The 25,303-nt window shown below is 37.4% G+C and overlaps 1 protein-coding gene across 9 annotated transcripts in view; it reads left to right on the top strand.

Moving 5' to 3' along the window:
- ABCC4 (ATP binding cassette subfamily C member 4) overlaps positions 1 to 25,303 on the top strand; it is a 148,191-nt gene that overhangs the window by 62,658 nt on the left and 60,230 nt on the right. For all 9 annotated transcript variants that reach the window (XR_001875821.1, XR_001875822.1, XM_017821090.1 and 6 more), the window contains one exon: positions 20,778 to 20,857. Coding sequence is in view for 7 of the 9 variants with exons in the window: in XM_017821090.1 (XP_017676579.1) it covers positions 20,778 to 20,857 (80 nt within the window). In the remaining 2 variants the exon portion in view is untranslated. The remainder of the gene's footprint in view (positions 1 to 20,777; positions 20,858 to 25,303) is intronic.

Raw genomic sequence — 25,303 nt, 5'->3', positions numbered from 1 at the left:
ATCTTATTCTTTTCTGCAACAATAATTGAATGAAACTTGGCCGTAAACTGATGAGACAAGCCCATTACATTTTCAGTTCACCGAGTCAGTGCTCACCCTATTTATGCTTAATACGGGAGATAAAATTAAAAGGTTTACGGAAAAGCTGTTTGTAGGAGGGGATGGGACATTATTTGATAGGGAAATAACGTGAAGCTTGTACTGACAGCCACTTCCAAGTGCAGTCTCCTGCTTTCCTGGCACAAGATTTCACGTCCCTGCATAGAGATTTTCTGTCTTCTTCACATTAAGATTCCCTGGTGGGGAAAATGGCCTGCTGCGAAACTCATTTCTGACCATATGCTGACCTGCCCAGATACTGTGAAGTCTAGTGTTTTCATTTGCTAAAGCAACTACAGAGAGAGCTGCTCTTACCCTCCTCAGCTGAGCAAAAAGGAGGCACGGAATGTTGACCAAGGCAGTGAAGCCTAATTAAAAATACTGGCTTTAGAAGACCATACAGAAGCTGTTCAGAGACATCCCTTTCCTGCAACTGTAGTGGGAAAACAAAATGGAAATTTTGTTTTAGTCTTTCATAGATGGCAGGCTGTTTTGATCAGATTGTGGCAAGGAGGAAGGAAATGTTGGTTGGAGGCACTTGAAAACAGAGGGAGAGACTGCTATAATATTGATGGAAAACTGCAAGGGGGTTAAAAAGAGGGCCTAGCTAAGGTGGTAAAGCTACCAATAAGCTTTTAGAGGTAATCCAAAATGGAGTATTTTTTTGTTTTGATAATAACTATTTTAAGTATATACTTTTTATTTGCTATTTATAATCCACTTTAAAATTGCGGGTTGCTGCTATGACTGCTGTTGGTAGTGGGGATTGGATGTGCCACATGGATAGAGAGAACCTCCTTCCTTGCTCTTCATGGATGCCTATTCTGGATGGGAATTGAATATTTTTGAGAAATTAGAAAAAACTTAGCCAAAACTCACTTTCATTCCACCTTGGAACAAGGCATGAGCATTTAAAAAAAAAAATTATTTTGGAGAAGAGTAGAATAGGGGTAATGAATAGCCAGGTAGTGAGACCATGTATGTGGAATGTGGGGAAGGCAGGCCAGATCTTCTCCCTCTCTGATATAATACAGGCCTCGAACATGTTGCTCCCCCATCCCAGGGAAAAGCCATGCACATCAGGCTCTTGGCTCTCCTGGGCTTTTTGCTGTGCCATAACCTTTCATGGCTGTCTCTTACGGACACACAGACGCAATTAGACGGCTGTGGTGTTTGCAGGGAAACCAGCTTGTTTTGGTGGGATATTTGTGGTTTGTTTTATTTTTGTTTTGTCTGAGTAGCCAGAAATTAAGATAAAACAAATACTATCACAGTGCAAACTCATTTCATCAGCACTGTTCTGCTTTATACTGCACAGAATTCTTTCTCCCAGATGATCCTAGGTAATCTGCACTGCAGCATCTGGGTGAATTAATTACTTGGGGTTTGGTTATTTTTTTTCAGATTGCCAGCATCTTGCAGATTATGCAACAAGTGAAGATTAGTTTGTGCCCGTGGTGTTCTTGTAGAGTGTTTGGAACAAAAGGCACTTCTCTATCCAAAATTAAAATTTTAGTGTGGAAAAGAATGGATGTTGTATGTGAGTCTGCCGGCTTTGGCAATCCAGAATAAAACCCAAAGAATAGAAATAACAGTGGATACAGAGGTATTGAATCGAACTAGACATCATTGTGCTGTTCAGTTTAAAAAATACAAACTTGATAGAGTTCATTACTTGTTATTTACAAAAGTACAATACAGCATTAGTTGCTTGCTGCCACCCTGCCTTTCCCTTTTTCTCTGTCAAAATCATTAGTACTTTATCAGAGGCTTTTTGTTATGTATTCAGGTTAATACATATGCAGGACCTACTTCAGATGTTGATTTTTGATGTAATTTTGTGGAAGATAATGTTATATTTGGAGGAGGCAACATTATGACAAGCTGTACTTGTTGACAGCTTGGTAGCTGTCTTACGAGAGCTTTTCAAAGTGTTTTAAAATAGCATCTAGCATATGAAGAACATTTTTTTGTTTGTTTTGTTAGTTTCTGGACGGTAGTCCTGTAAGTAGAGTGCCAGTATGTAATGGACATTAAATGACTGCTTGTGACAATACCAGCCTTGAGGTAGGTACCTTGAAACTGGAAACTGCAGGTTAATGGAGGTTTGTTTTAATGTTCATTTAAATTTGGGCTCTTGTTGAACATTTTTCTAGGTGATTCTTATTTGCATGTTTTGTTGCCCATAGCTTTTGATTTCAGCTTGAGTAGAATAGTTAATTGTTACGATCCCAAAAGGAGGCTGTGGAGTGAGGAGATTTATGAAAGGTCTGGAGAAGCTGGGGCTACTTTAGCTGTTACTCACCTAATGTTGAGTAGGAAATTGTATTCATAGAGCCAGCATGCAAAGCAAGAAAGGTGTCAAAGTCTTAATTCTCAGCTGTTTGGTTCAGAGTAGAAGGCCTTTTTTAGCTCAGGAGGTGATTTTGCTTTTGTGTTGGACTTTTCAGTGTTAGAGAAGACTAACAAATGACTTCTGACCTGTTTGCCTTCTAGTTGTAGGATCCTCTCATCCTTCCTCATTTGCCAGTTAAAAAAAAAAAAAAGATTATAGAAGTCACTAATATTTCTCGAACTTGAGCTTTTATCATGTGCTACTTGTGCAACATTTATGATATTAGTAAACTCAGAGGAAGTTTAAACTCCTCATAAGTTCATGTCGTTTTTCTGTCCACTGGCATGGTCCTTGCCAGTTTTCATCTGCTGTGTACCTGAATTCATCCTCTGCTTTTTGTGTCTGGGAATGCATTCGCTGCATACCGGAATTCATCCTCTGCTTTCTGTGTCTGGGAATGCATCGACTGTGTACCTGAATTCATCCTCTGCTTTCTGTCTCTGCTTTTCCATCTCTCCCACCCCCCTTACACTGTCTTCTGTGAATGTCCTGCCCTCTTTCAAGCATAGATCTTCACTAACCTGAGTTAGTGTTGGGGCATAGAGTGCAAAATAATCTGAGGGTGCTTGGAAATTGGAGAAGGTGAAGATTTGGAACATGGACATTTTTGCTGGTAATTATAAGGTATGATGGGTGGAGGATAGATGGCCTAACTTTTGCTCAGTATTCTTTTTATCAGATGTGATGAGATTTCTGTGTGTGTGTGGTAAACCTCTTTTTTCTTAATGAAGTTATTGTCTGTTTAATATGCAAATGATGCAATGCAGAATATTCTAATTCGTGTGTAGGCAAGAAAAACCTCTCTGCTTTGTAGTAAGCTTCCCGTCATTGGGAATACATATTCCTTTGTCCCTGTGTGTATTCATTTCTCTGCATAATTTCATGTTCATGAGTTTGAATGTTCACAACCCAAAATAAATACACTTGAGTCTAAATTTTAGGCAAAAATCCTACATGTGTTCCTAAGATGTCATAATAAATTTCTCATATAGGAATAGTGTTCCTGCCCCATCCTTTCTAGGGGGGGGGACAGTAGGTGATTAGATGCCAGGAGCGTTTTCTCAGTAGTTTTTTTCTTCACCCCTCTCTCTCTCCTTTTCAATATGAACAGTTAAAGCTGTAAACTTTACAGTATCTCATTCATCTCTTCTTCAAGAGCACTTATTTTTTGTTTAGAATCTGTTATGCTGATCTTTAGAGAAAAGGTGGTGTCTGTCTTCAGTTAGAGAGATTTGGTTTAGAATGTTAAATGTTTTATGTACAGCAATCTTCTCATAACATAGGATAATGAACAGTTTCAGAAGTACTATTGCTGTTTATCACTGGTATTTGCTTTTCCTTCCCTCTCAGGGAGATAGGGGAATATATCCTTAATACTGGGCAACTTAAAGGTAACTACTACCAACTCTTCCTTAAGCCATTTACCATTTTTCAGTCAGGAAATACCAGAAATATTCTGGAAAGCTAACAGTAATTGTTTACTTTTTGCTGGGCATTTAGACAGGAGAGAGGAGATTTGTTCTTTTAAGAGGAGACTGGGAACCAAGGGAGAAAAGGAAGAAGCATTATACTAACCTCCGGCAAAGCATATGGATGTGTGTATATATGTATATATGTATTTTTAATATATATGTGTGTGTACATAGATAAATATTAAAAATATGGTTCATTCTCATTTTCTCTTACCGCTGGAGAAAAAAACAATTATTTGGTGCTCATTTAAGACAAAAGATACCTGCAGAAACCTCTGCAAATTGAAAGCCCCAGAACTGTGAACTATAGATGGCTTTAGCTTTAGAAGTGTCATCTTTTTTTCTATTAAACTAACAATATATAGAGAACATTTTTTTCTTCAATATTTTCAACAGAAAACTAGTTATGCTAGACTTATTCTGATATTCAGAAATCTTATCTAAGTAGTGCTTTCAAAATAAAGCCAAATTTGAGAGAAAAAAGTGCCTTAAGGTTTTTATAAAGCTGACAAGTTTTAATATTCCAAATATGTAGTGACAATGATCTTTTTTCATAATTAAGCTACAAGTATGGTTTAATATTGAATTCAAAGCCATTCTCTAAACGCTGCTTACATTTAAACCCTCAAGAATCCCCAAGAGAAAAAATGGAAAAAACAATCCCGACACTTCTTTTTTTAATTCAGATAAGAAAAAATAAACTCTGCTGCACCTCAGTTTAATAACCAGTGTGGCTCAGCTACTACCGAAGGCTTAAGGACAGTGTCTAGAAGTGATTGTTCAGAAATAAGTGTTTCTCAAAGATTATGAGGGCTTATACAGATGATTTTGTGCACCTGCTGAGTGTTCGAGAGTGCAAATGTCCAATCTGACGCTTTGCAGAAGTGTTTATTTGCTTGAAAATAAAAACATTCCTGTGGAAAAATAGGATTTAATTAATTGTTGTCCCAACTTAGCCACGCAATAAAGCAATATTGTAACATACTATTAATAGAGACACGAACGTTTAGTGACATGCAAAATGCCAAGTTTGTGAAATGATCTGTTACCAGCTTAAAATGTAGTGCTGTGAGCACTGCTTAATTTGTTAATACCTTCATACTCTGCTTCTGTTGTTTGTACTTTTCATGAGATGCAAGGTGGTCAAATGCTTACTGAGTGCTTGTTATTAGTTTTTAAATAGTCACGAAGGTGTTTTGAATAGAAATCTTCCATTAAATAGGCAGAAGAAGAACAAGTTAGTACAACTGAAAGACAGTAGGTTTAGATTAGATATTAGGAAAAAACCCCTTTGCTTTGAGGGTAGTGAGGCACTGGAACAGGTTGCCCAGAGAGGCTGTGGTTACCTCACCCCTTGAAATGTTTAAGGCCAGGTTGGATGGGGCACTGAGCAACCTGGTCTAGTGGAAGATGTCCCTGCTCATGGCAGGGGGTTTGGAACTTGATGGTTTTTCAGGTCCTTTCAACCCAAACCATTCTATGATTCTGTGATTCTGCGGGTCTTGGAAAACAGAAGAATACATTCATTCTTTTACTCTATGAGGAGGAGATGCAAAAATACAATTCCAGCTAGTGACCTGCAGCACATTGTAAACGTTGGGTTGCATCTGAATTACTTGACTTTCAGCATGGAAGATAAAGGCTTTAGACCTTTCACGCCTCTCAAGATTTGTTGTAAAGCAGGCATTTGTGCTTGTCTTTCATCTCATTTCTAAGGGGATAGTGGCTCTTCATAATGGAGCTTGACCAGCAGGATAGACAGAGTATGCTGCTGGTGTAAGAGAAGTGTGGTGGGTGTAACATTTGGTCCTTAGACCAAATTTTCCTCTTGCTGTATGCCTTTCTGCTATAATACCAAAACAACTCAGAGAGGAAACAGAGCAAGGAAGGCAGTTATTTTAATTAGTGAATTTTATCCTTAAAGACCCTTCGATCTAATTCGGTCTTCTGATTTTCTGTTGATTCTTCCAAATGCTTCAGACTTACTCAGACAAAAGCCTTTTTCTTCACAATTGTCAAATTTCATTGAATCTCAAGTCTTGGTGATAGAGCTTAATTGTCAGCAAAATAAGTCTTGGTTTCTGTAAATTGTTTGATCCTCAATTGGTTTAGAAGTGACAATATACTTTCATTTGCAGGGTTTAGATACTGTTTCTGTCTGGCATATGGAGCAAAGTTGGACCAACTGAAGACATTATTTCAGTTGTTTTCTGTCAGGAAGGCTTAGACAAAGAGCTTAGTCTCAGATCCTTTAAAGTTCAAGCATCTGCCACTAGGGGCAAAAATTATTTTCCTGTAGGCATTTATCTTTTATTGTAGATTTACTGTGCTGCTTCACTTGGTTGATAATCTAATTTAAACCTTGAAGATGAGTCATACCTCCTCAAGGGAATTCACAGCTAGTTTAAATTCTCTGATGTCAGAACCTTTCAGTTCTTCTAAGATCTGAACATAAGGGTCCTTTGGGTGTCAGAATGCACCGAGAAGGAAAGAATATGACCCATGCAAGTTCTGACACTTGAGAGAGAGTTTTACAACATACCTCAGATTGTTTTTCAGTACTTATTTGGATTTCTAGTTCAGGTAATTCATGATGTCTTGACTTAATTTAGGTTGTAATTGTGCTAAGTGGTCCATTGTGGACAGACATCTGCAGGTATGAGTGTGGTACCCTGTTGAAGTAAGCTACCTTTTGGAAGGTAGAATAGACCATATGCTATACTAGAGACTTTTGTTTCATAAGAGCAGCATTTTGTATACCAACTGTGATGTGATAGTTTTCCAGGAAAACACTGGATTATGAAAGGTTACAAAACCTTGTTGTCAAGAGGCATTTCAGTCACCTTCCTTCAGAAAACCAAAAGAAACAAACACACACAATCTCAATTGTGCAGAAGGCCCTAAAAGGTTTTATTGTGATCCAAACACTTAAACTTTTTCGTGACCTCTTCCTGAAAGCATGACCACCGTATAGTTGACCACTAAGAAATTTAGGAATTGAATGTTCATATTTGGAATGTGAATTGCTATATAAGAACTTCTTCAGAGTTAGGGAAGGACAACACAGACATTCAGAAAGTTAAGAGGCATTGTAAATACCATTCAGCTGTGATGAAAAGTTTATTGGATGCTTTTCATATGCGTTCAAAAGTTACGCTACATTTTTAAAACTGTCAGAACCAACATTTGTTCTCCAGATATTGTAATTAAATAACTACAATGCTATGTTGTTACTAATTAATACTCTATAATATTTATAGTGGTTGGTTTCTTGACACAGTTTTGCCTCTCATTTTTTTTTTGCTTGGAGGTATACTTTTGTTTCATATATTTTAGTGATGTATCTGCAAATTGATCCAGAATCAAGTTCTGAGCTCATGCTGTTTTGTGAAGAGGGAAGCAAAAACACAAGATCTTTTTCTGTTATTTGCTTTCATTATTATATGTGTATTTTTCCATTTTAATCCTGCCTTATCACAAATTTGGGTAGTGTCTTCTTCCGTGCAGAATAATGGCAAAGCAGTTGTTTTAAAACAACCTTTCCTAAAATGTCTCGGGTCAGACTGTGTTCAGTGATTATTTGCAAAACTTGTATATTACAAAATGTAACTTGTGCTTTAGGTCCCTGAGAAGATTTAATAGTGGTTTATATATTGAATATAGATACTTGAATGATAGGTATTTTTGTCATAGTCTTTACATGGCTCCTCAGGCGTCCAGATCATTGCAGTCCTGGAACATCTTTCATCCTAGTGTGTCTGATGTAGTTTCAGCAGAGAAGGTGTTGGTTTAAAAAATGAAAAAACCAAATTATGGTGAAAATGAGTGACTTGGTTTGAGCATTAAACCCCTTCCCATGCAAAGCTTTTACTATTTCTGGTAACCGGAACTTTTGGCACATTCCAGTGTTTTTAACTCCTTCCCTCATCATTTTGCTTCCTTATCTTTCATGCTTACATCTTTGTAACTTCCTGCTTTCTGTGCAGTAAAGTTCATCCACAATCTGACTCTTCTTCATCTTAAAATCATCCCTCAAGATACATCAGTATCATTGTAACCGCAGTATATGCACTGACAGTAGTTAAGCATATGGGTGGAGAAACTCATTAATTCCATGACCCCTTTGTGTTTTTGTACTTAAAAAAAAAAAAAGGCAAAAAGGCACACATCTTGTCCTGCAACTTTCTGTTCCAGCTTAATGTTGCATCTTCTCTTTGCTTGTTGTTCCTTTTATAGTCAACTGTGTTGGTTTCTCTTAACTGACACAACAGACTCTTCAGGGCAGGGCTACGTGATGGTCCAGTATGCATCCTAGTGAGGCTCTGCCTCCCACTTCATATGTATTAATCCTCTTTTGGATGTTTCTGTCATGCAAATAACAAATGGCAATGTTCTCAGGAGTCCCTGGCTGCGAATGGCACTCTTCTATTTTAGTCTGTTTATTTATTGAGGAGTTCCTAGTGTAAATCAGAGCTTCACAGTGAAGTCTGTCTTTGAACTTAACAAAGACAAAAGAGTTTGTGAATTTTATTCACTTCTGCTTAAATGACTGTTCAATGAAGTAATTTTTTTCCTCCTTGATGTGTGAATTTTTTTCTCTGTTTAAAGAGAAGTGAAGAAATGTTGCTGTTAACTTATTTATCATTCTAAGTTTCTTTCTTATTATTTAAAACCCATGAAAAATTAGAAAATTATACGATTACTTTTTTCTTTAATTTTAAGTGACATTTGTAAGTATATGTTTTAAAAATAATTTAACCTCTAGCATTCAGCTGTCAGAAGATCTAGAGGAATGAATTTAAGGTATATTTATAAATGAACATTAAAGGTTCTTTGGTTTTGATTTATGCACTACTAATGTTTTAGTATGGTCAGCAGCTACTTACTCGTCATTTGCAGCTGCTTATTCCTAGTGTATTTTTAATTTTTTGTTTCTGAGATGAAACCTTCTAATAGTTGCCCAGTAGAGGAGTACAGTAGAGTCATAGGTAGTGCAATATAACTTTTCAAAATACTTAACATTTAATAATTTAATTATTAAAACGTGATTCTTTTAATGTAATGAATATACAGTAGAGAAGGGGTCATATTTGGGATTTTTTTCAGTGTTGTTAATTATAGTTTAGGTTTATAGTGATATTTTTTCCCCCCAGAAGCTGATGGCACAAAGAAATGCATTGTCAGACTATCTCTATATTCTTTTGGACAACACTTTTTGCCAGAATAAAACACTTAGGATGTGGTTGCCTTCAGCTTTTCTGAGACAAAGGATTTTTGATTGTTTCTCAGGTGAGATTTGCAACTGGAATTCTGTGCCAATCTCAAAACAGAAGAGGAGGTGAAGTCATCCCTCCTTACACTCTACATCTTACTCTACTGGAAAGGATCCACTGCATGCCCTAAATTAGCCCCCCCTCAAAAAAGAAGGATTTGATTCCAGCTGTAGTCCCTCCCATGCTGATTGCTTTAGCCTTCAGGCACGCACTCATTTGCCTTTTTCCTGTGCCATACACATTTACTGATACATCCAAAGCGTGAGCAGCTTCAAGAGCAGGCACTGAAGGAGACCTACAGCAGAAGTGCCTCTAGTAGGACAACTGACACGCTCACTGGATGGGTGAGCGACCCGCCTTCAGTGCGTTCTCCATGACTGGTAAAAATAACACATTCTCTTGCATCTCTGCCCAGCCTTTGGCTCTCATATAAGTGCCCAGACCCCTGGGCTTTGCTGTACCTTTATAAACAAGATGCCAGGTTTCCCAATATCCTTTTCTTTTATGGTTTTGTGAATGGTACCTAAGTTGTGAATGTAGTTGGTTCCAAATTTTATGTGACTTTCCTCTAACATGTGGTTTAAAATGTCCTACATTGAAACAAAATTTTTTATTTTCACGGGGGATGGGGGTGTGGGGTGTCTTTAACACACAGCAGATTTTCCAAGCAAATGCTTTGATTATATGCACAGCAGACTAAATGGGACACAGTTCTAGTTTTCTGATAGCAATACCAGAATTTCTTTTGAGTTCTGTAGTAATGATATTTCATGTGAGACAGGAAAAAATTTATTGAAAATTATCCAGTGTCATGCAGTGTGAATTCCGGATAGCCAAACCCATGTTGCAGTAGCTTTTTTATAGAAGGAATGGTTAAAAAGGAAAACGTATTTCATGAATCATTACATGGGTAAATAGTGAATGAAGTTTAGAGAGAGACTCTCCTTTTCAAACAATTCACTTTTTCCAGAAGAGGAGAGAAAGAAAAAGAAAGCGAAGCTAAAAAAAAAAAGAATGATCAAACTAAATGAACATGCCAAGCAGAAGACAAGGGTTTACAAAGTCAGATGAAGATGTGAAATGCCTTTGCTGTTTGGTGTGTCCAGAGGCTTTATCCTCAGAATGGATGGGCTAGGTGGAGGCCAGAAGTCCTGACTTGGCTTTCACAGCAACAATCCCTAAAGAATTCCCTTTCATGGTTCCAAAAAAGGAAGAAGATGGGTGGGCTACATCAGAATCATTATCTTCTGTATGCAGAAGGGGATCTGTATATGTATGTATGATTGTTAAAATACGGGATAATATTTGTTTTTGGAATGATAACCATATTGCCAGATAGCAGTTTCAACTCAGATTTCAGGAGTCAAATGCTTAATATTCAGTTATGTCCTATTTGGTCATTGTCATTTTGGACTGGAGTGATGATTGAGCCCTTCTAACTGCAGCACCAGTTAAAAAGTGGGGGAGAGAAAAACATTGAAAAGAAGCAAATTAAGATTCTTATTATTAGAATTATATTCAGGAGATGGTAAGAAAAATGAGTGATATGAGCAGATTTGCAGGAGCTATGTGAGATCCCCCCGATATTTTCTGAAATGCAGTATTTGAAGCCTATTATGAATCTAGTCTCGATGGTATAAATAGCAAAGGAAAACTCCTTTTTGTTGTTGGAAAAAGCTTACCAGAAAGGTGACATATTTTTCAATGTTTATTTTAATTCCTGCATTGATGTATATTTATATATAGCCCCCAAATATGAAAATAGCTCTAAAAACTGTTTTTTCTCCTCTTGTGTAAAAAGTTCCAGTAACAAAATATTCTTCAAATATTTCAGTTCATCCTGGTTTGTAGTATTTAGTTTAGTTCCTTGTAAGCCCCTCCTCCAGCTAAACAGCACTTGGGACATATTTTCAACCCAAATTGGATTTGTAGCCGAAAGGAAAACTAGACTGCACAAATACTCTTTCAGAAGTGGCTGCATTTGTGGCTAAATATTTTAGCGAAGAATTAAATTCATAATCTTGCTAGTAAAAAGTCAATACAGGACTACATTGTTTACATAATGTTTCAGGTTTCTATTGTAATGATGCTTTGTATTGTGTTGAGAAGCTGAAGTAGGTTACTTTACTTACATCTGGAATAGAAAAAAAAGGTGGTGTAAATTAACAGAAAATTCTGTCAATAGTATATGACTTGACATCTTTTTAAAGGTCAGTTGATAAGAACTTGCAAGTGGCTATGATTTTTAATTTTTTTTTCCCTTAAGGAAGGGGAAGGAGGCCAGTTGTAACTCTTCCTCTACCCCACTCCTCTGTAGAAATACTTTTTTTTTTTTTTTGTTGGACTGTGTCCCTTAAAAATGTCACGTTGCTTATATTGTAGTGTACAGCAGAAATTAAGTTCTGTATTTTGGCAGTACATTAGATTTGGTGACTTTGTTTTAGGTTATTTGGGTTTTTCCATTGGCCAATCAGAGCTCAAATCAGTCCAGCAGTTTAATTACCTAGGTTACCTCATCTCCTCAGATGGTAAGATTGACGGAGAGATAAACAACAGGTTAGCAAAGGCATACAGTGCTTTCGGAAAACTCCACAAAAGAGTATGGTGTAATAAACACTTGAAGAAAAGTACCAAGATCAGTGTTTACAGAGCCATAGTGTTGACTACTCGCTTGTATGGTTCCGAATCATGGGTCATCTACCACCACCACCTGCGTCTCCCTAGAGCGCTTCCATCAACGCTGCCTCCGTACAATCCTAAACATCCACTGGTCAGACTTTGTGACCAATACATCTGTTCTAGAGGAAGCAGCTGTCACAAGTATAGAGGTCATGCTGATGAGAACACATCTGCGCTGGGCAGGGCACGTCTCCAGGATGAAGGACCACCGCCTCCCTAAGATCCTGCTCTATGGTGAACTTGCCACTGGCTGCCGCATGAGAGGAGCCCCGAAGAAAAGATACAAGGACTCCCTGAAACAACATCTCAGCCTTGGCCATATTGATCACCATAACTGGTCTACTCTGGCCTCCAGTCTGGAGGTCTGGAGACACACCATCTATAACGCAGCTGTCTCCTTTGAGAACACACACAGGATCACTCTCGAGGAGAAAAGACAACGCAGAAAGAACCGTGTATTGCAGAATACACCTCCTAAGGAGTCTTTCTGTTGTGCCTTTTGCAATTGGATAGGTCTGTCACGTATTGGCCTCATTAGCCACCAGCGTGCCTGTAACAAATGGGGAGAGAGCCTTTCCAAATCTTTGTGAAGCCTAGCCATGATGATGATGATGATGATATTTAAATATAAAATTTATTCCTTAAACTCAGGATAACTTAAAATAGCTTCAGTGAATAAGAATGAGTTTTAAAAGAAACAGGAGAGGATATCCAGAGTTTAACTTTTAGAATTGTTAGAGCCTTTCTAAGGCTACCATCATCACAGAATTATATATAAAAAGTATAATATTATGAAGCAGATATGTAGCTTTGTACTCAGGTTATAGGATAAAACTTTTATATATTGCCAGAAGTTTGTACTTTTGAATGATTTCAGAACTTTCTTTCACTGTAAGTTGCAACAGAAAAAAATCAGTGAATGTTAATTATTGGGATAGGGGTATGATTGCAGGGATCAATAATTTGGAAGGTGGCAATGAATATATTATCTCAGCTCTAGCATGCTTTTCTTAAAAGAGATCATTTTGTTAGCAAGTAATGAGTAATAATAACAGCACCAAAGTTAAATTCTGTTTGGCAAATTCTGTTACAGCTGGAATTGTAACCAACTTGGTTAATTGGTAATGAAATACAGTATGAAAGGCAGTTACAATGCAGAAGGTATTTTGAGATTTGTCATGAAAGCAACTTCAGAAAGAAGGAAAATTATACTCTCCCTATCCCCCTGCATAATCAGGAGGTTTTTCCTTTGTGTGCTTCTGTTGTTAATGGAGACTTTATACGTAATTTCTGCATTGTATCTTAAGTGAGGAGACTTTGGCTGGTGATTACTGATGTTAATACACGTGCTCTTCTGAGCACACTCAGGAAAATAAACAAACCAACTGTACCACATAAATTAGCAAAGGGATAAGTCAAATTGTGTGGAGCATTGACCTATTTTGATTTTCCTCAGCAGGGTAATTCTAATCAGTAGACCGTTAAAATAGTATATGTGTGGACTAGAAGGCTCAAGAAACAACTGTACAGTTAGGATCAATGTATTCATACTAGGTAACGTAGATGTCTCCATCAGCAGTAAAAATAGAAATTCATTTCTGAAGAAGCCTGTTTTCCATTCTTCATCGTAGTTATCCTCATTTCTTTAAATCTTGCACTTAAAAATAAGATTAAACACAGTGTTCACGTTTTCTTCTCATTTCCTAACTGTTTTCTTGTTTGACAGCATTTGTGTAAAAAGTCCTTTTCAAGTAGTAAATTATTTTGGATAGAAAGTATCCCACCTGAATTCATTACATGCTGGCAGTTTAGATAAATGGATATTATGATTTCAGCATATTTTGGCCCAGCACCACTGTGCCTCTTTGCAAATGTCTAAGAAAGTGATAATATTCCTATCAGTTTCAGGCTGCTAAAGAAAAAAAATGGGGTAGAATTTCTTATTTATATTTATAGGATGCCTGTGGGGAAGACAGCAATGCTGTATATGGCAATTTGTGTGGACATGTGGTGCTAAACATATATTAAAAAAAGATAACAGACCTTTTGACATTTCTTTGTAGAAATGTGGAAGAAAAGCCAGAGTAAATCAGTAATTGACAACTATGCAGGAGATGCATTTCCAGATTTCTTTCTAAAGAAATATTTCACAAACTTACAATTCCTTTCAAAGTTGGTAATCCATCTTTAATTATTTTGTTGATTTCATAGTTGTATTTTACAAGGTTGATGTAATGTCTGCTTGCTGCCAACATTTGATATGGACAATCCACTTTGTCATTGCTTTGATGAAACAGCAAGCTGCTTGTAGTTGCAGTACATTTTTTTTTTCTTTTTTTTGGCATATGTGTGTGAACTGAGCATGGGTAAAGGCTTATCAGTCGCTGAATGCCATAGCTTACCAGCAAGATATGTGGGGAGCTGCCAGTTTGTACCACTGAAAGAATGGGAAGCATGTTCAATATAGTTAAATTGATGGGTGTTTAAAGGTGCCCAGTTCTGTGCAGCTATTTATTTTCCTACCTTTTGAGTAGGCTTTTATTACCACCACACACACAGTGGAGGGCATTATTTTACTACCATGCATTCATTTAAAATGAATTTGGTTTTGCAAGCTGCCGTTCGGCCTGTGGAGTGCCTGGTTTCTCTCTTCAGGGTGAGCTAGGACAAGCTGCTCCGTAGTCTTGCAGGGTCCGAGCGCAGTGATGGCACCCCGCTGTGGTGACCAGCCACCCTCACAGCAGTGCTATACCCCCCTCGCTCAGGCGGTGCCACCATGCGTGGTGTCCAGAAGGTGGGATGCATGAGGGACTTCTCCTCACTGAGTGAAGTCGGTGGCTGTGAAGTCTGCGCTTTGGGATTCATCTATATTAAAGCTGTCCTAGCCTGGACAGGCATCTCTGTGGCATGACTGCCTTCAAGCATCTGTGTAATCCCAGTCGAGATTGCTTATGTTTAGTTATGCGGAGAATCACAGAATATTCTAAGTTGGAAGGGACCCATGAGGATTATTGAGTCTAATTCTTAAGTGAATGACCCATGCAGGGATTGAACCCATGATCTTGGCGTTCTTAGCGTGATGCTCTAAGCAACTGAGGTAATCTCAGGGTATCATACATGACTACCTTCTTGAATCCATTCCTGGCACTAAAGGTTGCCTTCAGACAGGTTTCTGCCAGTTTGCAGTGAGGAGAGGGAGATAATAATGTTTAATTTGTTACCTTTTCTTTATGGAGGTGGGGCAGTGGGGAAGTGTTCCAACTTCACTGTTGCAGAGCAGATAAAGAGATTTTGTTGGTTTTTTTTTTCCCCACTGGTAAATGCAGTACGTGGAAATTGTTATTTAGGCCAGTTGCTGTGGAGGAGTTTAGGTTACTATGCAAAGCAGTGTTTATTAATGCCATTTGCATATTGAACTAAAAAGTGTGATGCAATTAAAATTCCTAACATTGAGGACTAGCCTAATCTTTGAGGGGAAAAAAACCCCAGGAGTGTGCACCCGTGCACCCACATGCAGACACAAGTGGCAAAATCTTTCTATCTGTAGAAGGTCCTTCTCTTAAACCCTTTTTCTTTTCCAGAGGCAAATCAGTGAACTAGAGAAGTAGCGACAAAGTATTTCTGCGATGTGTGATGAAGCAAGTGGGTATAAAGGTTTTGTAAACACTTTGCAAGGTATAGAAGGTCAATCTACCTACTCTATTGTGTTACACAGAAGTATTTCAATGAATGCCCTGGCCAACAAAGTATACTAGAAATGCCAAAAACATTTAGAAATAATGTACTGCTGCTCTTAGGGTCCTTGGAATTTAGGTTGCACAACACTGAATGATATGGGTGGCATTTGACTGTTCCAATGGAGGATCCTACTTTCTTGTTTTAAAAAAAAGAAATCCTTTTCTGGTGTTTACATCTTTAGTGTTGATTCAGTTTGGATTATATTTCTTTCATGATAAAGTATGTATAAACATTTTAAGTAGGTGTGGCACACTGTCAAGTGTTTTCATTATTTGGATGATAGGTTTGAATATCTATTCCAAAGTATCAGTAGGCACCTGCAGAAGCAAAGTGGGTATGTAGCACCTGAACACATTCCGATTTGTGCAATTAAAGCAGTTTACAGAGTGAGAAAGAAAAGAATATCACATACTGAGGTTTGATGTCTTTTTCATGGTGAACAAAAGAGGTTTGATTCTTTCACTTCAAGTTTAGCCTAACTATTGTGTAGGGGAGGAGGTTTAATGAATCATTGTTTAACTTTGATACTGCCAAGTATTTGACCATTAAATAGTCTGAAATGTGTACATAGCACTTTGGTGACAGACCCTTATTTAGCTGTGATTAATTGGCATTAAATAGTTATTTAATTACTTTGGAAGAAATCTAACTACAGTGTGTGTTCTGATTAAGTTATTTGATGTAAAAACAAATACAGGACTGCTGAAGAGAGCACGTCCCCTTTTTCAGCTTGCTACTGACACTGCACACCAAGTGGAAGTCTGTGATTAAAATAGCAGATACTATTCACCAATTTGGATGCTGTTGTAACATTCACATACTTTGTTCTTGATTTTGTAGAAGACTTTTTTTTGTTAGTGGTTTCATGAAATAGATTTAGTATTTTCTTTTTAGTTTTTGTAGCTGGGATAAGTAAAGGATGTAGGTCTTAAGCGAGCTTAAAAATTTTTGCGAATTTGAAAGACTGGACTAGATCTAAGAATTACTGTTTCCTGGCAGGTATCTGTTTCAGAGATGCTTACTTGAGGAATTTGAGGTTTTTGGAAATGTGAAGTATTGGGAAAAATGATGCTGATAGTCTGTAAGTTTAGGAGAGAAGGGTATTTAATGTTTTGGAGAGAAAAATAATTTTTGGGTGAGGGGGCAGGTAAATTGTGCAGCTTCTGCCCTTCTGGGATAGCACATGCAACAGTTTCTGTAGTATGAAGAACCATCCTCGAAAGTTAGGTTTGCAAATGCTGGTAGAAACTGTAGTCATAACTCTAAGTATTTTGAGTCCTGACTTTTGTGTCTGGAATGTTTTCTCTTGCATGCTTAATAATGCATGAGCAAGCCACTAATTTACTGTGCTTCCAGTAAGTGGAAACAGTTGTTTCTCCATACCTTGCGAAATAGACCTCATGTACCTGTAGACATCCTTATAAATGTAACAACTGCTCTGGATGCAATACCGTAATGGCTATGGGGCATTTTGTGGATATTTCCAAAGCATAGTACATTTTCTTGGAGGTGCATTTCTGTCTCGGCTTTATGGTGAAGGAACTTTCTTGCTTTAGTGGGTTACCGTGGCTTCCTTCTGTGTATGACATGCTAAGTTAAATGCCCTTTCAGTTATATCCATGTGAACAGGATCTGAAATATAACTCCAGACTTCTGTTTTCTCTTGTACAGTCACTGAGGTAGTAGAATTGAAAAACAGCAATGACAAAAATAAGCTAAGGGTTGTGGCTTTGTTGCTTGATTTTAGCTGTAGAAAAGCATTGATGATCACTGGATAAACATTACAGGAGGCAGATGTGGACCTGTTATCAAGAAGCAAAGTATTTTCCTAGCCTTAATGACTTCAGGTGTCATGTTCCAGAATTTCTGTGTGCAAACACTAAATAGATTAGTTTTTCAGTAAGTAGAAAATTTAAAAAAATTATGTTCTACTACCAGAGATTCACTTGTATGTTTTTTTGGGAAGGAGATGATTATTGTTGCCACCATTTAAATTGCTTTAATTGTATCAGGTGGACAGTTTTCAAGGTTTGCCTTTTTCATATACCATTTCTATTGTTCACTCAAATTTTAGTCAGTGTCAGTTTGTAGAATTACTGTATTCACGTTTTGAAGAGGATTTAGGCAGATTAAAAGACGTTTTCATGTTTTATTGATAACATCAGATTAATTTCCACTTTCCTAATGGCAGCTCACAGCTCTGTCAAAACAGAGGTGCTAGAAACACTGTTATACTTAACAATTCCATAGGGCGATTGCAAAAAAATAGAATTTTGGCAATTAATTGGCAGTGTGATTACCAATGGGAACTGGAGCAGTTGGTGGTTAGTGGATACATGGAAGAAGTAGTAAACCCAGGGATTACCAAGGACCAGTCAGGTGGGCTAAGTTTTCTGTCATGGCCACGTTCCTAAAGAACTTCACTGGAAGAGATACTGCTGTGGAGGAGAACATTGCCACAGTCACTCATAGTGTGCAGTCTGAAGGCAAGTATTCTGCAGCTCGTATTTATAATCTATGCCAGGTTTTGGGGTTAGATAGCATCAGGACATATATGTATCATGCTTGCAGCCTAGAACTCTCCCGATTGCAACGGAGGATTGGACATGCCCTTAATAACATGCTATCACTTTTGGTCAGCCCTGAAGTGGTCAGGCAGTTGGACTAGATGATCGGTGTAGGTCTCTTCTTACATTCTATTCTATCAATTGCTGAAAAAATCCAGAACCAAACCCCATACTCAAAATCTGCAAATTTCTCTATGAGCAACCTAAACAGGTGAATCTTCACTGGAATTCTCAGGGGAGGGAAGTGACTGCTGAACTCAAAGATACTGCTGAAACTGAAATGACCAACAAGTTAAATCTCTTTCAACACCAAGCCTGTAAGGCCTTGTCCATATTGTACAAAATGAAAGTAAGCACGGTGCTTTTACGGGAACAAGTTTGGATGCGCTCTTCCACTTGGAGGAGGAGGGAGATGATGAAGGCATTGCTTGATTCCTCGAGGTGCCAGCGTTGGCCTGACCTGTGCTATGGCCGTGGAAAGTAGCCAGCCTGAGTGACCTTGCTGCCTCCTGGCAGTGTCACATGGGATGGCCTTTCTGCAATAGCTTCTTATAGAAGTCTGAAACCACTACAAATAAAATTTACTTGGGGTTAAGAGGCAAAGGGTGATTCCCATGCTGAATTAAGGTGGGGTTTGCTTGCTATGGAAATAATCCTTTACCCTTGCATATGACTTGTCATTGGTGGGACTCACAGCTTTTCATGGAGGGGCTTAGCACTGTCACCTCTCCTTGCTGTGCTCCTTGCTCTGTAAAATAAAGTGAAGTCACTCAGAAGACAAGTGACAAAGCTGTGAATAGATTTCTAATACCCTGAGCCCAATCCTTTATGCTGTCTAGTGTCCCTTATCTGCCCCTCCTGGACAGCCTGCTAAGGAAAACCCTGTCAGAAGGAAGCATTTAACCTCTATGAATGACTTTCTTTTTGTCAGTGAAGTATTGGTTCATTTGAAAATAACCTGGAATGTGATATTTAGGGATATTAAGAAGTCTTAGTTACAGCATGTATGCAGCATGTGCTAGACCAGCCTTCTATGGCCAGTCTCCATGTAGGGGAATCGTGGGAAAAAGAAACTAAAAAAAAAAAATTGCCACGGACTTCCTTCTGATATATCTACCCCAATATGAAATAAGTGAAAGGGAACATGCCCACATGCCATTCCCTATAGAAACAGATGAAAGAGATTTGTCTGAGTCTTGTGCTGCTGTATACCCTTCCTCTCTATGTACAAAGCCTAAAATAGGATGAATTCTGCTGCTGTCTGCCTTAAGTAGCTGCCTTTCGCAGTGGTAAAGTACTGCAGAACAAGCTGTTTGCCACCAGTATCTCTCTTTGGAGTCATGTCCCAGACCCGAGGAGAGGATTTTTTGTGTATTGTTTGGTGTAGAACAGAAATTCTCTTAAAAAAGAAATTAATACTACGCATCAAAATTTGTAATTCCAAGAGAGCTGTGAGCAGAAAACTAACATAATGGTTGCTACAGAATTGATTTCAGTATCTCTTATCTCTAAATTATGTCTCCCCTGCACTCCATGGAAACTTTAAACTTAGCTGCTTTCAGTTTAATGAGCTCCTTTGAAAAGGAGAAAAAAAAAAGTCTTTTGTTGCCAGTGCAGTGAATGTGTTTGTACCAGTTAGAAGTAATAATTGAATCAAGATATATGCAGATAAAAAAAGCAATGTGAATACATGTATGGGCATTACACACCTTAGAAAAGGCCAGATTCCCATCCTTGCCATAGTTTCTTTCTTGGTGAGTAGAGATATTGATTAATAGAGAAAGATACTAATCCACTTATGGCTGGCAGCGTTGTGACTTTAATTATTAAAGAAGTCTTGATATAACTGATTTTTTTCACTCAAGTAGAACTTGGGAAAATAGAGAAATGTAAATGCTTCACTGACAGCAGATTAAAAATCGTTTTATTAGCTTTAATAAAGATCAGTATTGTCAAGGTTTTGAATAAGTATAAATGTAAGACTACATGAATGCAAATCTATCTCAAATTTTACTTTAGAAAAAGCTGCAATTGGAATCCACATATAATGGTTGAGAGGTGAGAAAAAAATGCTGAAAAAGATCAGTTAGATCAACTACGATCTGTCTGAGACATGCGTGCATTAGCGAGTTTCAGTCAAGGATAGGAGCAGATTCTGGCTGGTGTTACTTGATGAAACTTGCATTGTTGTCTGAACTGTAACCTTTACCTGCACATGTTGAGCATAAAAAAAGTATGTGTTTCACCTGTTAAATTGTGGTGACATGTTATCTTCAAAGCCCATTTTAATTTTTTTCTAGCTATTTAAGTAAAGGTTTTATATTTGGGTAAAAGGCATTTGTAAAAAGGTATTCTTCTTCAAAATATATTGTAGTGGTTTTAAGAGATTCCCTTCATGGTGATTTCAAAAATTGTCTTTTTATCTTTAGATTCCAGCTGTTTTCTTTTAACTGTTTCTGAAATGGTAAAACACAGTATGTTTAAGATGTTTTGATCTTTTCAAGAATTATATTTACTTCCCTTTTTTTTATCTTCTCCAACCCTGTTTCTGTAGGAAGAATCTTAAATCGTTTCTCCAAAGATATTGGTCACCTGGATGACTTGCTTCCCTTGACATTTTTGGACTTCGTGCAGGTAATTCAGTTGCTAATGTCAAAGACTTTTACACTGCATTCTGAATTTAGATTCCTGTATGCTTTGCTGAATATCAGCTATTTGTCACAGATGTAGCTGAGCTGAATGAAAGTACTTGTTTGTGAAAGAAAGGTGTGGTTGAAATTTAACATGTCAGTAAAAAGCTAACATGAGTAATAACTGGCAGGTAGGGGTGGCTCTACGCAGGTTGCTATTATGTCAGGATTTCAGTTCATAGTAGCTACATGCTTGGTAAATTGCTCCTGATTTGCCTCCAAGCATTCTGGCAGGCTTATGGCTGTTATAAGAAATATGTCCATAGTAAAGAAACAATCAACTCACTTAAAAAGATAGCACAGATTAACCTAATTACATGTCTACTTCCACAAAGAATCAAATGCTTACCACACCATTTTGGATTAAGATAGGTGTGGCTATTTACAAAGAAAAGATTAGCAGTAATAGGGTGACTATAACAGCCTTAATAGGAACAAGTGAAATAAGTTGCTGTAGAAAAGAATGATGGACAAAGCGTTGAGATTTTGATGATGATGAAATTATAAAGGATTATATATGATATCAAGGTAATGTTTCTGTTGCAGTTGCTATTAATCCTCCTTGTAAAAAATCGCAGAAGGATAAATCTGCAGAAAATGATCGTACTGTTTGAAAATAACATACGTCACAGAATACACAGAATCGTGGAGACTAGAGAAAAAAAAAGACAGTGGGTTATCTGGATCCACTTAGTTGATCACATCTGTCATGCTCTCAAGTCAAAAATGTTTCCTAAGGTGCTATTGCTAATGGTGCTTCATCTCTTAGAGATAGCTTATTCGGGATCTAAACCTTGTTTTGACTTCTTTAAAAAAGAAACAAAACACATTTCAGGTTGAGCAGTTTAATCATGTTGTCCTTGCTGACCTCTTGAAAATAGGGGAAAAAAATTATTCCAGTATATTATTCCCGTAAAAACACTTCTTAAGATAAAGTCTCTTTTCATAGTTTAAAAAAGTTGTTGAAATTTTCAAAGCATTGCACTACCACGTCACTTTGGGGAAGAAGGGAACGTGTTGTATTTTACCTATCAATTAAAGCAATTGTGGTTTTTTCTGAGTTAGGGAGTTGCTTATAGTGAATATTAGAATTTTTAATTCATAGGCATTTAAGACCTCGCCAAATTCTTCCTGAAAGTGCGGTATAAACATCTTTCTATAGAAACTACTAATTTTTTACTGCTTGTACAGATTGCAGATTTTTTTCAGTCTCTTTTATTAGGCAGAATATCTTACTTTATTTCAACTCTCTTGAGACTATACATATGCGCCTTTCTTTTTGACTAGAAGCTCAAGTTATCCTGTGGTCCTTATCCTCTTCTCTTAGGATAGGGTTTACATCCACAACTTAGAATAGGGTTTACATCCACAAAGTCACACCCATTTCTTCTGCATAGTGTCCTTGCCCATTGGACTAGAGGGGTTTGTATGTGCATAGGTTCGTCCCCGTTGCGGCAGACTGCACTGTGTATGTTTGTACTATTGTTCTGCTCGTGACCAGAGCATCCCCTGGGTCCTGTGATCTGGAGATAAAATGATTAACTGTTTTCCTTAGTTCCGTGCACTTACAACAATGTGAGAATTGTGTTGCAAGACCACTTGCATGGTGTTTTTATAGCAAGAAACTGAGTGGGTGTTTTGCATGCCCTGGCATGTGGTTTAAAGGCATGCGGGGTTGTCTGAGGATACAAAATTTCCTGGGAAAATGTTACAGAAGTCTGCGAAAGCAGAGGGAGCCAAAATTGGTGTGATCTTGTCCATACTTCCTTTTGGGAGCAGACCCTGAAGCAAACTGTCTTGAGAACTGCACTGTCTTATTTTTGACAGAACAAACTGATTTGCTTCAAAAGAAAGCTCAGAAAGTATCTAACCTGTATGCATGTCACATACAAAGGACCGAATCTCCTACTAGCAGATTGGAAAACCTAGTTATTTTACCAGTGTGTAGATACTTAAGGCAGTGTGTGCTTTCCAGAACTTAACTGGTTTGGATTGAAAGTGAAGGCTGTTTCTGTAGATGTCATTGTTTTCTTCTTTCAAGCTCCTACTGTAAACTGCATTTTGTAAACATATTCCTTCATGTTAATTAATATATGCATTTCTTTTCAATTGGCTATTGAATTATTTCTCAAATTCTGAAGTTTGTTTTTAAGTGAAAAGTTTTTCTTTTCCAAAAGGTAAAGTAGATTTTACAAGTCCAGTACACTATTAAAAAGATACTATGTTTTAGAGCTTGCTTGTTCTATTTGGCATCAGAAAAGAAAACTTGCAGTCTTACTGTTGATTAATAATGCATTGCTATACATAAGAAAAAAGCACTTCCTTCTTCGCAGGTTTTCTAAAACTTTCTATTCTTGACCAGCAGGCTTGTTGGTTAGTGAATGCCTTTTGAAATTCAATAGCAAAGGTGTATTTATTTCTGACGAAGCACAGATTTTTACAAAGGATAACTGTTATCAATTATGATAGAGATCTTTTGTCACTTGTTTTGTTTGCAGGTGTCTTTTATAAGGCTTCTTATAATCCCTTCAGGAAGAAATATTTTCTCCTTTCTAAAAACAGTATTAGCTGAATATGAAAGCTCTGATCCCAGCCACTATTGTTGATTCTTTGAGAGACATTTCCCAACATTCATTGTTTAAATGGTTGTCAGGAGGAATCAAGTGAAACTTAATAAACAATGCAGTAACTGGTTCATCTTACTTTTTGTGTAGAGGCTTTTCTTGAGCGGATTTGCACTGAAGAAGTGGTTGTTTTTCAGAGTTATTGCTAGGATCATTGTGAAGCATTCCACCCTTTTACTGTATTGGCAAGTGAGTGTATAATTTCAGCACAAATAAACACAATGTGATTGGACACCCAAAAACTACAGTTATAAGACCATTTAAATACCGATAAATAAATAGTACAGTCTTCTAGTTTCAAGAACTTCATAATTACACTGAGTACAGATTTTTAAGCAATGCTAAAAATCAACAATATTCTTTTTAGAGTGCCTAATAAGATTTATACACTGCACTACAGCCATAAAGAGCACCATTAGTCTAGACAGCTATACTGGATGAAAATTAATTCCTAGAACTGAAAGACTTGAATTTTTTACGTCTTCCATTGAGTCGAAGGAGTCAGTTTTCTTCAAGATGGTGGATAGTCACTGTACATGTATTTCTTAAAGCAAAAATAAAAGGTATGTGGCAAGCACAGAAGCACATCATAGACCTTGTGTATTCTTTTGAAAACCTGATTAGATTTTACAGAACTGTTGCTTTTCAGTACCTCCCAAAGCAGCAACTCTCACCGTGTTTAAAGTTTCCTGCCATCTTTTCTTTCTTTGGTTTGAAGTGGACCAAAATATAGCACAACTGTCTTGAGACTGGAGGCCGGAGGGGCAGTCTTCACTTGAAGGAGACAGCAATTTTTTTTCTTCTTACGAATTTTAACAGCATGTCAGACATTTCATATTAGTGCAGTTGACTTGTCTCTTTGTGGAAATTACTGCTGTATCCACAAGGTTTATAAATTTAAAATAAGTGTCTTATATGAGAACATATTTACGGCTAAGTTTGACTACACGGCTGTTGAACAGAACTCTGTGGGTAGATGTAAAAAGAAACCAAATGTTCGACTATCAAGATATCTTTAATTTTATATTTACAGACCAGTTCAAAACTCATTAAAGTAGAAAATAAACTTTACAGTCTGCAGTCTAAGCCTGGGCCTTATCTTCTGTAATGGATTCTGACTGACCATGAGGTTCCGTACCTGCTCTCCTAATAAATAAAATAGAAAGCAATGCTGTGTTCACTATGTCACTTGCCATTTCTACCAAGTATGGCACTAAATATGTTTGTAAAATCAAGTAGTAATTAATGTTTGTTGGTTGATTGAGGTAGTAAAAAACTGAATGAACTTGTTTGGTGAAGATGATGGTGATGGGGGTTGTAATCTTGAATGTTTTTAGTTAGTTAGCCTCCTTAGCCTCAGTTCTGCATCGTGCTTTCTTTTTCTTAACGCAAGTTATGGATTCTGGCAGGTGTTTTCCACCTAAGTTGCAATCTCCTCAGGTAAAGGATGACTTGTGTGAAGGCCATTACAGTGCTTTAAAACTTTCAAAGAAGGTTTAAACATCTACTTCCTTTAGATATATATGCTTTATTTATTTATCTGTTAGTTGAATCAGTGACAGTCCTGACAGGAACCTCAAAGAGCTAACCAAATGCAAATGATTGCAGAAATGCTTTTTTTAGTTGGTACCAACTTGGTCATCCTATAACCAAGTCAGAAGGCACTTAAGGAAGTGAGGTGCTATTTAGGATGACAGGGATTTTAGTACTTAATTTTCTTAGGCTCCTCTGAAAATACCAGCTGATTTTCTCAGTGTTATAATCAA

Source organism: Lepidothrix coronata, unplaced genomic scaffold, assembly GCF_001604755.1.
Source record: "Lepidothrix coronata isolate B3197 unplaced genomic scaffold, Lepidothrix_coronata-1.0 Scaffold88, whole genome shotgun sequence".
NCBI lineage: Eukaryota > Metazoa > Chordata > Aves > Passeriformes > Pipridae > Lepidothrix > Lepidothrix coronata.
The sequence above is the reverse complement of the archived record's forward strand: the minus strand, read 5'-3'. Positions and strand labels throughout refer to the sequence as shown.